The following is a 15,467-nucleotide window of genomic DNA, read 5'->3' as shown; positions in this document are numbered from 1 at the left end:
ATGAGATAACTATCAATATAATGAGATATTAAGTCAATATAATGAGATAGTAAGTCTGACAAGCCCAGAAGGCTAGGCCAGCCCGCTGAAGGGCTTCATGAGAGAGAGAGTTCCTGCAGGTCGACCGTCTTACACTTCGGCAACCTGCTGGATGGTGAGAGACGAGGGCACATATTTACTCTTCTTACCAGGACACACACACCAGTATCAACCTGGCTATTATCGTTATGCAAGAAAACTAATGCGATGAATGGTTGAACAGAAAAAAGGTGCACCCTATTTTTAAACAAAGCTACTCAGTCACACCCATCCAAACAATTGATAACCGGTAAAACTGTTTACCACATAAACAAAACCAAAAGCTGGCTGTACAACACAGAGCCAGGGGAGCCCAACCGGTTGATTCCCAGTCGATCGCTAGATGTGTCTAAAAATAGAACAACAACATTCTGTTTTATCGTTAATGTCCTATAACATAATCTTCCTGTGTCAGAATAATGCACTTGAACGCATCAAAGCTTTGTGATTGGCCGGCGTGACCCCATGTGTCGGGGCGTGGCTGGTGGGCAGTGGGCACTATTTCGCTGACGTTGTCCGTGTCAACAGGAGAGGCTTCTCAATACTCAAATTTCCCCTCTTCGACTCCTCGGTCCTCGGTCCTCCGGTAGTGACCCGGAAATGAATTTCAGCGCGCCATTTTGAAGGACATCTCATTTCTCTAAATGCACACCGAGGACCGAGGATCGAGCGTCGAGGAGGCTCTCTGGAGGAGCTCTAACCGAGGATACACTGATTGTTCCTCCACGGCTCCTCCGCGGATGCATTTCCGGGAACGGTGGAGGCGTGACGCACGGCCGGACTTATCTCAGCCAATGACAGCTCTGCATGCATCCCCTGGATATTATTTTAGAAACTGCTCTCATCGCGTCGCGATGTTTCCAGAGAGAACAGCTGTGAGGTCCATACAGAAAGCAGAGCACGTCCGCTGGCGCATCATAAACACGTCGGATAGTGAAAGTGCATTCGGATTCTCTAAGCACCGCAGTCTCTTCTCCTAAATCCTTTTGAATTCTCCTATCCACTATCCCTTAACCTCGTGACGTTTCACTCAGAGGTCAAGGAATAGGAGATAGGGTTAGAATTTAGGAGCTGATTTTTGGATTATCAGAACGCAACCGAGTTCTCATTTCTTTAAACGTCTGCTGCTTCCCCTCCTCTCTCCTCGGTTCCCCTCCTCGGTCCTCCGCTCGCATCTCCTGTGGGCGGGTCTAAGTCTCGAGGAGGGGAACCGAGGAGGGGAGTCGAGGAGGGGAAATTTGAGTATTGAGAAGCCTCTAGGGTGTTTCTCAATCGCGAGGATGCTGGCTTGGTAGTCGCGTACTTCCAAGTCACTTCCTTCAGAAACGAAGCAAGTATGCTGTACTATGACTCCTAATCAAACGTATATCTTTACAATCATATATGTATTTGTTTGTGACTGTACCCACTGGATTGTTTCTGAGTGTTTTCCGGACATCAAACACTAAACACAGCTAAATGTATTCTGTACTATCACTGAAGCCACAAGAAACCCAGCTTTATTTCAAACATCAGCCAATTACAGATCATTTTAAAAAGGATTGTATCATCTGCAGATGAGTGTGTGTGTGGGCCTATGTCTATAAATGTGTCTTTAAATAGATTACACATAACATTGACCAGCTTTTGTTTTAAGATAAGATGGACTTTTATTAATCCCTCGTGGGGAAATTGTTTCTCTGCATTTGACCCATCCGAGTGTTAGGAGCAGTGTGCTGCCATTTTGAACGGCGCCCGGGGAGCAGTGTGGGGAACGGTGCCTTGCTCAGGGACACCTCGGTAGCACTTGGTCTGCCGGGACTTGAACTAATGACCTTCCAATTGCCAAGCCAAGCCCCTATCGACTTCACCACCACCGCCCTACACCTGAAGCACTATGGTATAGTTTGCTATACCATAGTGCTTCAGGTGCAGATTATACAATATATAACATGTCCAAATGGTATGAGAGAAGGCCTAGGTACAAGGAAACGTAAAAAAAAGAAAGAGTCTGACTGAGAGGCCAAATAAACGTCAGAAGAGAGAAAAGAGGGATTTGTCTCAAGTCTTGAGGTAAGCAATGTGTTTCAGTATAATGCCCTACAGACCATCATACAGTTACAATCATTAATTCTCTATATACACATTTCCTGATTTGCATACACTGTACTGCAGTTGAAAAATGTCATAAAACTAAATGTGACATTTTCATTCATTTTTTTTTCATTTTAAGTCTTTATTTCGAACAGATTAAAAAATAACAAATAAAAAATTACAAATGTGAAAAACAGAATACCGTATTGTTATAATACAGTATTTATCCACATTCATGGTAATATTTGTATATTCAACAAAAAAACTAAAAAAGTCTTCATATTAATAATAAATCATATGTGTCCGAAAGGAGGAAGCAAATGCTTATTAATTCCCACCCCTTACTTGATCAATGATTGTCCTTTAAATCATTATGCAAGTTATTACTACATACATTTACATGTATACATATACAATAATTTCTCATCTTCAATCACCTTTCTTCATTCTCATAGTTTTCCCAAAAAGTGTTTCTGTACATCCTTTTAAACTGAATTATGCTTGTGCTATGTTTTAACTCCTGCTCCAAACCATTCCATAAAATCACCCCACAGATTGTTAAACTCATACTTCTCAGAGTTGTCCTGACCTTGAGTTGTTTAAAATGTAGATTTCCTCTCAAATTATACCCACCCTCTCTGTCTACGAACAATGTTTTTAATTTCCTAGGAAGTAGATTATGTCTGGCTCTGTACATGATTTGTGCCGTTTTAAATGTAACCAGATCAATGAACTTCATGTGTGACTTCAAAAATAATACATTAGTGTGTTCAAGATATCCAACATTATTGATAACTCTTATAGCCCTTTTTTGTAATGTGCATAACGGCTGTAGGTTGGTTTTGTACGTGTTTCCCCAAATCTCCACACAGTCAATCAGATATGGCAATATGAGTGTGTTATATAGAGTATGCAATGAGTTGTGGTCCAGAATGTATCTGGCTTTTCCCAATATTGCGATAGTTTTAGCCAGTTTTGCTTTTACATGAGTGATATGAGGTTTCCAGCTGATGTTGTGCTCTAAAACCACACCAAGGAACTTCATTTCATATACTCTTTCTATGTGCTATCTAGTATTAATTGTATCTGTGGATTTGTTTTATGTTTTCCAAATAACATAATCTTTGTTTTGCTTATATTTAATGATAATTTGTTTGTGTCAAACCAATGTTTTACTTTAATCATTTCTGCTGTTATCACTTCCATTAGCTCTTTCAAATTGTCACCGGAACAAAACATATTAGTGTCATCTGCAAATAAAATAAATTTCAATATATATGTTACTCTGCAAATGTCGTTGATGTATATTATGAACAGCTTTGGACCCAACACGGACCCCTGAGGTACTCCACAAGTTATGTTCATGTATTCTGATTTATGTTCACCAATTTCAACAAATTGTTGTCTGTTGCTTAAATAATCTCTCACCCAGTTTAATCCCACCCCTCTGATGCCATACCGTTCCAGTTTTATCAGTCAAATATTGTGATGGTGTCAAATGCTTTTTGTAAGTCTATAAATATTCCCACTGCTTGTTTTTTATTGTCCATGCAGTTTGCTATTTCCTCACTTAATTCCATTAGTGCCATAGATGTTGATCTGTCTTTCCTGAATCCATATTGACTGTCGTCCAAAAGCTGATGTGTTTCCATGAAACTGTCAAGTCTTTTTGTAAAAAGCTTTTCAAGGATCTTGGAAAACTGAGAGAGCAATGAAACAGGTCTGTAATTTGTGTAATGGTGTTTATCCCCAGTTTTATATAATGGTATAACTTTTGCTATTTTCATTTTATTTGGGAATTTACCAGATTGAAAAGACAAGTTAAAGAGATGAGTCAATGGTTCTGCAATTTCTTCAATAATATTTGTTCTATAATCATATCAATATTATTCCAATCGGTCGAGGATTTGCTTTTACATTTTCGCACAGTATCGATGATTTCTTTTTCTTCGACTGGTGTGAGGAAGAAAGAGCTATTGTTTTCATTCCAAAGGTCCGTATCTTCCCCTTTAGTTGTTTCTACGGTTTTAATTTTTTCTGCCAGATCTGGCCCCACATTTACAAATAATTCATTAAAACCATTAACCACATCTTCTGTATTATTAATAACATTATTTTTGTCCACAAAAAAATCAGGGTAACCAGAGCTTTTTGCTCCATTTCTAATGACACTATTTAATACTTTCCATAAACCTTTCCTATTATTCTTATTATTCTCTAATATTTTATTATAGTATTCTTTTTTACATATCCTCAGAATATGGGTTAATTTATTCTTATGTCTTTTATATTTATTTTCTGCTTCTGAAGTTCTATATTTTATGAATTGTCTATATAGTGTATTTTTCTTTTTGCAGGCATTTTTTAGGCCATTAGTGATCCATGCACTGTGAGTTTGTTTGTGTCTCTCTCTGCATTGTTTCACACCACAGTTTTTGTCATAAAGTGCTTTAAAGATGTTTAGAAATTCATCATAGGCCTTGTCAATATCGTCTCTCTCATATACTACCCTCCAATTCTGCTTTAGTAAATCATTCTTAAATGCAATTATGTTATCTTCAGTTCTCAATCTTTTGTATTTGAAATGGCTGGCGACTTTCGGTTTCTTAGAACTGCAGTGATAGACAATAAAAACAGGTAAATGATCACTTATGTCACTATATAATAGTCCGCCTACTGTATTGTTTTCCATAATGTTTGTGAATATGTTGTCTATTAATGTAGCAGAAGGAGAAGTGATTCTACTAGGTCTGGTAATTTTAGGATACAAACCCATACTGTGCAATGTATTGATGAAGTGTTCTGTCATTTTATGCTTATTTGGATTCAACAGGTCAATATTGTAATCCCCACAGATAAACATCATTTTTTGTAATGATTTAGTAAACATGTTTTCTACCCTATCTGTAAATGTGTCAATACAGGTTCCAGGAGCTCTGTATATACAACTCACAATAACATTTTTAGACTTTTCCATACAAATTTCTACTGTAACACATTCAAACAAATCGTCAACAGCTGTTGTCATGCTCTCCACCACCAAATCAAATATATGGTGCAATTTCTTTTTAGAGGGAGGACTCCACGAAGTTTGATGAGGTGGGCGATAATGGACATTATGGCTATTGAAGATGGCCTGTTTCCTCTTGCATACGTCACACACACACTATCAAATATCTACAACAGTGCAAATGTTCCTGTTCGATCAAAACACTTGCAAACAATTGGCTAAACTACATCAGCTCATTTTTTGAAGATATTTCGTGGAGAACGGAGATGGCAAACTATCCGAGTGGACCATAGTGTATCTTTATGCTTATCTCCTTTAGGTCTGCATGTTTTAGGGGGTCAGATCAACCAGCGCTCTACCCCTCGTGGCTCCATGGACGTAGGCACCGTTTTTATTGTTACCTTCTTAGAAGACAAGGATGAGCTCAATAACACGTCAAGCCTATCCCACATCTCTCCGAAACATATGCTGCGCCACCTAAATGTGTGTCTACTGAAGGAGGCCTGATTTGAGATATTAAGTCAATATAATGAGATATTAAGTCAATATAATGAGATAACTATCAATATAATTAGATATTAAGTCAATATAATGAGATATTAAGTCAATATAATGAGATAGTAAGTCTGACAAGCCCAGAAGGCTAGCCCGCTGAAGGGCTTCATGAGAGAGAGAGTTCCTGCAGGTCGACCGTCTTACACTTCGGCAACCTGCTGGATGGTGAGAGACGAGGGCACATATTTACTCTTCTTACCAGGACACACACACCAGTATCAACCTGGCTATTATCGTTATGCAAGAAAACTAATGCGATGAATGGTTGAACAGAAAAAAGGTGCACCCTATTTTTAAACAAAGCTACTCAGTCACACCCATCCAAAACAATTGATAACCGGTAAAACTGTTTACCACATAAACAAAACCAAAAGCTGGCTGTACAACACAGAGCCAGGGGAGCCCAACCGGTCGATTCCCAGTCGATCGCTAGATGTGTCTAAAAATAGAACAACAACATTCTGTTTTATTGTTAATGTCCTATAACATAATCTTCCTGTGTCAGAATAATGCACTTGAACGCATCAAAGCTTTGTGATTGGCCGGCGTGACCCCATGTGTCGGGGCGTGGCTGGTGGGCAGTGGGCACTATTTCGCTGACGTTGTCCGTGTCAACAGGAGAGGCTTCTCAATACTCAAATTTCCCCTCCTCGACTCCTCGGTCCTCGGTCCTCCGGTAGTGACCCGGAAATGAATTTCAGCGCGCCATTTTGAAGGACATCTAATTTCCTCAAAATGCACACCGAGGACCGAGGATCGAGCGTCGAGGAGGCTCTCTGGAGGAGCTCTAACCGAGGATACACTGATGGTTCCTCCACGGCTCCTCCGCGGATGCATTTCCGGGAACGGTGGAGGCGTGACGCACGGCCGGACTTATCTCAGCCAATGACAGCTCTGCATGCATCCCCTGGATATTATTTTAGAAACTGCTCTCATCGCGTCGCGATGTTTCCAGAGAGAACAGCTGTGAGGTCCGTGCAGAAAGCAGAGCAGTGTGTATAATATATATCACTCAGTATAACAGGCCTACTCTCTTTATTTGCTTTAGTTTAGTAGATATCTACAAACAAAGAGTCGATATTTTTCTAAGACCATTGCTTCACATAATAAAATACACAACGGCTTATGCTTTAGGAGCTGTAGGTGTGTGTGGTACAGTGTGTAGGTGTGTGTGTGGTACAGTGTGTAGGTGTGTGTTGTACAGTGCGTAAATGCGGCGGACAGACGGGTCTCAGTTGGTTTGGTGTCCTCTGCTTACTTTTAATAGGCCTACTTGTAAATACAACTTTTGGCCCGTAATTTCAATTCCCCATTTCAGCGACCAGAGAGAGGGGGGGATATATCCAGTCTCTGATTGTGTTACGTTATTATGAGAGTGCTCTCATACTTTAAATTGTATATATTTATATAAATATATTTGTGTGTGTGTGTCCGCATCTGTAGCCTGTTATTGTCTCATTATACCGCACTCTCAATGAATTCAAAGTAAATATGTGGGGGAACAATGTTCAGCTGATCTAACAGAGATACAGCGCTATGACAAAACACTCGACAGCGGATGCAGCTGTTGCCACGTAATAATGAACGGACGTCTCTTTAAAATGACCGCTCAGAGGAGAGGAGGGCTGCAGTCCAATAGTCCATTTAGCTTAGGAACCTTCCTAACGGAGTGAAATGACCCGGAAGTACGTCACTGGCAGCCATGATAAGTGCCGTTCCAATTCTCCAAATGAAAGGAAAGGAGGTTTCAAACTTCCTTTATAACCTCCTTTAGCTTAGGCACCACTGGACCTCCCTAGCCGAAAGGAGAGGAGAAAATGCTGCCCCACAATGCGTTGCAGCCGCAGCATTTGCCGTCACTCAACAGTCGGCCGTTCACGGACACAAACGATAATGGGAGAAATTATATCATGAAAGTTACGGTGCTTATTACGCATTTTAAAACGTATGTGGTAAGTTGCCAAAGTGCTTTGTTTTGAACGTTCATCAGTATTATAATCAAAAAGAGAAATATGAACGTTAGTTTTTACTGAAATGATCAAATAAAGTCAACATTTCACAGTCTTTACTGAGCTGTGTGGTTTGTTCAACTTTTAAAAGATGTTTGAATGGTGATATACACAGTGATAGATGTTAAGGACTAACGTTTATAATAAATACATTTGTATTTATTTTAAGATCTTTTAAGAGTTCATACAATCATACGTATTGGGATCATTTGTATTAATGTGGACCGGAGGGAGAGGGCGACGAGCATAAGTTTCACTTTCCTTTTTTATTTCAATTCCAACTTTGGTCCTGAAGAATATGTTTCTCTGTTGTCCACGTTCATAAAGCATAAAGCAACAGCGTCAGAGCACGGTGCAGAGTCTCTAGATGAGTTTACAGTAGTCCCTCGTTCTTATTGAACATCCATGTTGTAGTCCGCTGTATAGAAAACTGTAGTTTCCATAGTTTCCCCACAGCAGCAGACGCACATTCATGACGTCCGCTGGCGCATCATAAACACGTCGGATAGTGAAAGTGCATTCGGATTCTCTAAGCACCGCAGTCTCTTCTCCTAAATCCTTTTGAATTCTCCTATCCACTATCCCTTAACCTCGTGACGTCAGAGGTCAAGGAATAGGAGATAGGGTTAGAATTTAGGAGCTGATTTTTGGATTATCGGAACGCAACCGAGTTCTCATTTCTTTAAACGTCTGCTGCTTCCCCTCCTCTCTCCTCGGTTCCCCTCCTCGGTCCTCCGCTCGCATCTCCTGTGGGCGGGTCTAAGTCTCGAGGAGGGGAACCGAGGAGGGGAAATTTGAGTATTGAGAAGCCTCTAGGGTGTTTCTCAATCGCGAGGATGCTGGCTTGGTAGTCGCGTACTTCCAAGTCACTTCCTTCAGAAACGAAGCAAGTATGCTGTACTATGACTCCTAATCAAACGTATATCTTTACAATCATATATTTATTTGTTTGTGACTGTACCCACTGGATTGTTTCTGAGTGTTTTCCGGACATCAAACACTAAACACAGCTAAATGTATTCTGTACTATCACTGAAGCCACAAGAAACCCAGCTTTATTTCAAACATCAGCCAATTACAGATCATTTAAAAAAGGATTGTATCATCTGCAGATGAGTGTGTGTGTGGGCCTATGTCTATAAATGTGTCTTTAAATAGATTACACATAACATTGACCAGCTTTTGTTTTAAGATAAGATGGACTTTTATTAATCCCTCGTGGGGAAATTGTTTCTCTGCATTTGACCCATCCGAGTGTTAGGAGCAGTGTGCTGCCATTTTGAACGGCGCCCGGGGAGCAGTGTGGGGAACGGTGCCTTGCTCAGGGACACCTCGGTAGCACTTGGTCTGCCGGGACTTGAACTGGTGGACCTTCCAATTGCCAAGCCAAGTCCCTATCGACTTCGCCACCACCGCCCTACACCTGAAGCACTATGGTATAGTTTGCTATACCATAGTGCTTCAGGTGCAGATTATACAATATATAACATGTCCAAATGGTATGAGAGAAGGCCTAGGTACAAGGAAACGTAAAAAAAAAGAAAGAGTCTGACTGAGAGGCCAAATAAACGTCAGGAGAGAGAAAAGAGGGATTTGTCTCAAGTCTTGAGGTAAGCAATGTGTTTCAGTATAATGCCCTACAGACCATCATACAGTTACAATCATTAATTCTCTATATACAAATGTCCTGATTTACATACACTGTACTGCAGTTGAAAAATGTCATAAAACTAAATGTGACATTTTCATTCATTTTTTTTTCATTTTAAGTCTTTATTTCGAACAGATTAAAAAATAACAAATAAAAAATAACAAATGTGAAAAACAGAATACCGTATTGTTATAATACAGTATTTATCCACATTCATGGTAATATTTGTATATTCAACAAAAAAACTAAAAAAGTCTTCATATTAATAATAAATCATATGTGTCCGAAAGGGAGTAGGAGGAAGCAAATGCTTATTAATTCCCACCCCTTACTTGATCAATGATTGTCCTTTAAATCATTATGCAAGTTATTACTACATACATTTACATTTATACATATACAATAATTTCTCATCTTCAATCACCTTTCTTCATTCTCATAGTTTTCCCAAAAAGTGTTTCTGTACATCCTTTTAAACTGAATTATGCTTGTGCTTTGTTTTAACTCCTGCTCCAAACCATTCCATAAAATCACCCCACAGATTGTTAAACTCATACTTCTCAGAGTTGTTCTGACCTTGAGTTGTTTAAAATGTAGATTTCCTCTCAAATTATACCCACCCTCTCTGTCTACGAACAATGTTTTTAATTTCCTAGGAAGTAGATTATGTCTGGCTCTGTACATGATTTGTGCCGTTTTAAATTTAACCAGATCAATGAACTTCATGTGTGACTTCAAAAATAATACATTAGTGTGTTCAAGATATCCAACATTATTGATAACTCTTATAGCCCTTTTTTGTAATGTGCATAACGGCTGTAGGTTGGTTTTGTACGTGTTTCCCCAAATCTCCACACAGTCAATCAGATATGGCAATATGAGTGTGTTATATAGAGTATGCAATGAGTTGTGGTCCAGAATGTGTCTGGCTTTTCCCAATATTGCGATAGTTTTAGCCAGTTTTGCTTTTACATGAGTGATATGAGGTTTCCAGCTGATGTTGTGCTCTAAAACCACACCAAGGAACTTCATTTCATATACTCTTTCTATGTGTTATCTAGTATTAATTGTATCTGTGGATTTATTTTATGTTTTCCAAATAACATAATCTTTGTTTTGCTTATATTTAATGATAATTTGTTTGTGTCAAACCAATGTTTTACTTTAATCATTTCTGCTGTTATCACTTCCATTAGCTCTTTCAAATTGTCACCGGAACAAAACATATTAGTGTCATCTGCAAATAAAATACATTTCAATATATTTGATACTCTGCAAATGTCGTTGATGTATATTATGAACAGCTTTGGACCCAACACGGACCCCTGAGGTACTCCACAAGTTATGTTCATGTATTCTGATTTATGTTCACCAATTTCAACAAATTGTTGTCTGTTGCTTAAATAATCTCTCACCCAGTTTAATCCCACCCCTCTGATGCCATACCGTTCCAGTTTTATCAGTCAAATATTGTGATGGTGTCAAATGCTTTTTGTAAGTCTATAAATATTCCCACTGCTTGTTTTTTATTGTCCATGCAGTTTTCTATTTCCTCACTTAATTCCATTAGTGCCATAGATGTTGATCTGTCTTTCCTGAATCCATATTGACTGTCGTCCAAAAGCTGATGTGTTTCAATGAAACTGTCAAGTCTTTTTGTAAAAAGCTTTTCAAGGATCTTGGAAAACTGAGAGAGCAATGAAACAGGTCTGTAATTTGTGTAATGGTGTTTATCCCCAGTTTTATATAATGGTATAACTTTTGCTATTTTCATTTTATTTGGGAATTTACCAGATTGAAAAGACAAGTTAAAGAGATGAGTCAATGGTTCTGCAATTTCTTCAATAATATTTGTTCTATAATCATATCAATATTATTCCAATTGGTCGAGGATTTGCTTTTACATTTTCGCACAGTATCGATGATTTCTTTTTCTTCGACTGGTGTGAGGAAGAAAGAGCTATTGTTTTCATTCCAAAGGTCCGTATCTTCCCCTTTAGTTGTTTCTACGGTTTTAATTTGTTCTGCCAGATCTGGCCCCACATTTACAAATAATTCATTAAAACCATTAACCACATCTTCTGTATTATTAATAACATTATTTTTGTCCACAAAAAAATCAGGGTAACCAGAGCTTTTTGCTCCATTTCTAATGACACTATTTAATACTTTCCATAAACCTTTCCTATTATTCTTATTATTCTCTAATATTTTATTATAGTATTCTTTTTTACATATCCTCAGAATATGGGTTAATTTATTCTTATGTCTTTTATATTTATTTTCTGCTTCTGAAGTTCTATATTTTATGAATTGTCTATATAGTGTATTTTTCTTTTTGCAGGCATTTTTTAGGCCATTAGTGATCCATGCACTGTGAGTTTGTTTGTGTCTCTCTCTGCATTGTTTCACACCACAGTTTTTGTCATAAAGTGCTTTAAAGATGTTTAGAAATTCATCATAGGCCTTGTCAATATCGTCTCTCTCATATACTACCCTCCAATTCTGCTTTAGTAAATCATTCTTAAATGCAATTATGTTATCTTCAGTTCTCAATCTTTTGTATTTGAAATGGCTGGCGACTTTCGGTTTCTTAGAACTGCAGTGATAGACAATAAAAACAGGTAAATGATCACTTATGTCACTATATAATAGTCCGCCTACTGTATTGTTTTCCATAATGTTTGTGAATATGTTGTCTATTAATGTAGCAGAATGAGAAGTGATTCTACTAGGTCTGGTAATTTTAGGATACAAACCCATACTGTGCAATGTATTGATGAAGTGTTCTGTCATTTTATGCTTATTTGGATTCAACAGGTCAATATTGTAATCCCCACAGATAAACATCATTTTTTGTAATGATTTAGTAAACATGTTTTCTACCCTATCTGTAAATGTGTCAATACAGGTTCCAGGAGCTCTGTATATACAACTCACAATAACATTTTTAGACTTTTCCATACAAATTTCTACTGTAATGCATTCAAACAAATCGTCAACAGCTGTTGTCATGCTCTCCACCACCAAATCAAATATATGGTGCAATTTCTTTTTAGAGGGAGGACTCCACGAAGTTTAATGAGGTGGGCGATAATGGACATTATGGCTATTGAAGATGGCCTGTTTCCTCTTGCATACGTCACACACACACTATCAAATATCTACAACAGTGCAAATGTTCCTGTTCGATCAAAACAATTGGCTAAACTACATCAGCTCATTTTTTGAAGATGTTTCGTGGAGAACGGAGATGGCAAACTATCCGAGTGGACCATAGTGTATCTTTATGCTTATATCCTTTAGGTCTGCATGTTTTAGGGGGTCACATCAACCAGCGCTCTACCCCTCGTGGCTCCACTGGACCTAGGCACCGTTTTTATTGTTACCTTCTTAGAAGACAAGGATGAGCTCAATAACATGTCAAGCCTATCCCACATCTCTCCGAAACATATGCTGCGCCACCTAAATGTGTGTCTACTGAAGGAGGCCTGATTTGAGATATTAAGTCAATATAATGAGATATTAAGTCAATATAATGAGATAACTATCAATATAATTAGATATTAAGTCAATATAATGAGATATTAAGTCAATATAATGAGATAACTATCAATATAATTAGATATTAAGTCAATATAATGAGATATTAAGTCAATATAATGAGATATTAAGTCAATATAATGAGATATTAAGTCAATATAATGAGATAGTAAGTCTGACAAGCCCAGAAGGCTAGGCCAGCCCGCTGAAGGGCTTCATGAGAGAGAGAGAGTTCCTGCAGGTCGACCGTCTTACACTTCGGCAACCTGCTGGATGGTGAGAGACGAGGGCACATATTTACTCTTCTTATAATCACCAGGACACACACACCAGTATCAACCTGGCTATTATCGTTATGCAAGAAAACTAATGCGATGAATGGTTGAACAGAAAAAAGGTGCACCCTATTTTTAAACAAAGCTACTCAGTCACACCCATCCAAACAATTGATAACCGGTAAAACTGTTTACCACATAAACAAAACCAAAAGCTGGCTGTACAACACATAGAGCCAGGGGAGCCCAACCGGTCTTCCCAGTCGATCGCTAGATGCAGGGCCGGCCCTTCCCACTGGCGAACTAGGCGGTCGCCTAGGGCGCCAGATCTGGAGCGGCGCTGCGCTTTTAAAAAAAATTCTGCCTAATTATATGCCCTTGATGTAATACGTTTACATTAATAATTGAATAAAGTAAACACCCTTTGCACCCAGGGACGGCGGCAACATTTTGCATTTGCCCTGTACCATGGGCGCTGTAACTGTAACGGCCCGTCTACACTACAGGCGTCAAAAAATGCTTTCAACGCTTCGCCCATTCATTTGAATGGGGTGACGTAGGATATTTTCAAACTTCGCCGAACTGCATTGTGGGTAGCTTGGCAAGGCGTTGCAAGCGTCAAAAGTTGAACAATGTTCAACCTTTGAGGCTCGATGCTTTCTCGAAGCTAGCGTCAGCCAATCAAATCCCGTTTTTGCAATTCCCGCCAGTACAAGCGCTAGCCAATCAAACCGCGTGTATGCTGATCCCGCAGGTCTTGACTATTTTCCATATGTCATAAAATGGAGGACAAATTAATCATTGCTGTGGCAAATGTCCCAGTCCTGTATGACTGTACTCTGTTCACCTACCGGGACCTAAACCGGAGGAACCAGGCATGGCGGGAGGTGGCAGAGACAGTTGGTGAAACTGGTAGGTTTTCAACTGTTTGGGGAGTTTATATCCAGTTTACTTCGTTTTAGCATTGAATGGACAGCTAGTAATGTAACATAATAACATATAATATATATTAATATAATAATAAAAAAACATTATAATAAGCATAATATATAACATAACATATAATACATGCACAGCTATCAAGCAGACAGTATATTTAGCCAGCTAGTAATGTAGCATAACATATAATATATATTAATAAAAAAATATTATATATAATATAATAAGTATAAGCATAATGTATAACATATAATACATGCAGAGGGTGTCGATTTTCTCATACTGATATTCTGAACAATCTGTGCTGTTGTATTTGCTGTAAAGTGTCTCTACTGTAGGCTAATTGTATTATATGTACAGCACTTTGGCTCGACCATAAATCGTTTATAAATGTGCTATATAAATCAAACTTGATTTGATTCACAGCTATCAAGCATAGACAGTATATTTAGCCAGCATGGAATGTAGCATAAAAATAGCATTCATTAATGGAGGAATAATTTAGTAAATTCAAGAAATTCACTTTATTATTTATTAACTTTATTATTTCATTTCATTTTATTAGATAATGTCTGCAAGAAGAGATGGAAGAGTCTGAGGGACAGGTTCCGCAAGGAAAAGAATATGGAGAAGGAGGCCAAAAGAAGCGGGGCAGGGTCTGCAGGGGGGTACAAGCCCTGGCGTTTCATGGCAGTGATGGGGTTTTTAACCCCATTCATCATAGACCGTGAGACGTCCAGCAATGTCCCCCGGCAGACCCTGCCTCCATCCACCCTGGTGGCAGAGGATGAGAGCCAGGTAGACAGTGAGTCAGCCAGCCAGTCCGCCAGCAGCAGTCAGCCAGGAGGAGAATGCTGAGGTCCGGGGCAAAACACGGGGGAGGGGGAGGGAGATGTCCCCGTTTGAACGAAGTCTGCTGTCTGCTGTCAGCAATTACCCAGCCAACCCCACCAGTGGTGGAGGAGGACGAGGACTTGCAATTTTTCAAGAGCCTCTTGCCCACCATGAGGCAGATGACAAGGGCACAGAGGGCAAGAGTCCGCCTCGGGGTACACCAGCTAATTTTTGACGTGGACCAGCAGGACAATTTATAATTTAATAATTTTTTCACACATACTGATCCACATTACATTTTTTTACACTCATCACACACACTTCACTCAAATAAAACATTATTTCAAGTATGTTATGGCTATACTGTGTCTTCACTTGTTCATGTGGTTTGTCAGTTGCAACATACCAGAAGCTTCATGTATGTCGGTATATATATATATATATAATGTGCTTTCTTCTGTAATTGGTCATGTGAAAACCTATTGAAATTATGAGTGGTT

The 15,467-nt window shown here is 38.9% G+C and overlaps 1 protein-coding gene across 1 annotated transcript; it reads left to right on the top strand.

Moving 5' to 3' along the window:
* Positions 1 to 13,889: 13,889 nt before the first annotated feature.
* LOC117533941 (transcription factor Adf-1-like) lies at positions 13,890 to 14,991 on the top strand. Its single transcript, XM_034197975.1, has 2 exons — positions 13,890 to 14,106; positions 14,699 to 14,991. The coding sequence occupies exons 1-2, from the start codon at positions 13,977 to 13,979 to the stop codon at positions 14,989 to 14,991; spliced, it is 423 nt and encodes a 140-aa protein (XP_034053866.1). The 5' UTR covers positions 13,890 to 13,976.
* Positions 14,992 to 15,467: the final 476 nt, after the last annotated feature.

This window comes from Gymnodraco acuticeps, unplaced genomic scaffold (genome assembly GCF_902827175.1).
Source record: "Gymnodraco acuticeps unplaced genomic scaffold, fGymAcu1.1, whole genome shotgun sequence".
In the NCBI taxonomy this organism is placed as follows: Eukaryota; Metazoa; Chordata; class Actinopteri; order Perciformes; family Bathydraconidae; genus Gymnodraco; species Gymnodraco acuticeps.
Note: the sequence above shows the minus strand (reverse complement) of the source record. Positions and strands in the feature narration are given on the sequence as shown.

Coding starts and splice junctions, on each gene's coding strand:
- LOC117533941 (XM_034197975.1), top strand. CDS start 13,977: ATGGAGGACAAATTAATCATTGCTGTGGCAAATGTCCCAGTCCTGTAT. Junction 14,107..14,698: donor AGAGACAGTTGGTGAAACTG/GTAGGTTTTCAA, acceptor TCATTTTATTAG/ATAATGTCTGCAAGAAGAGA.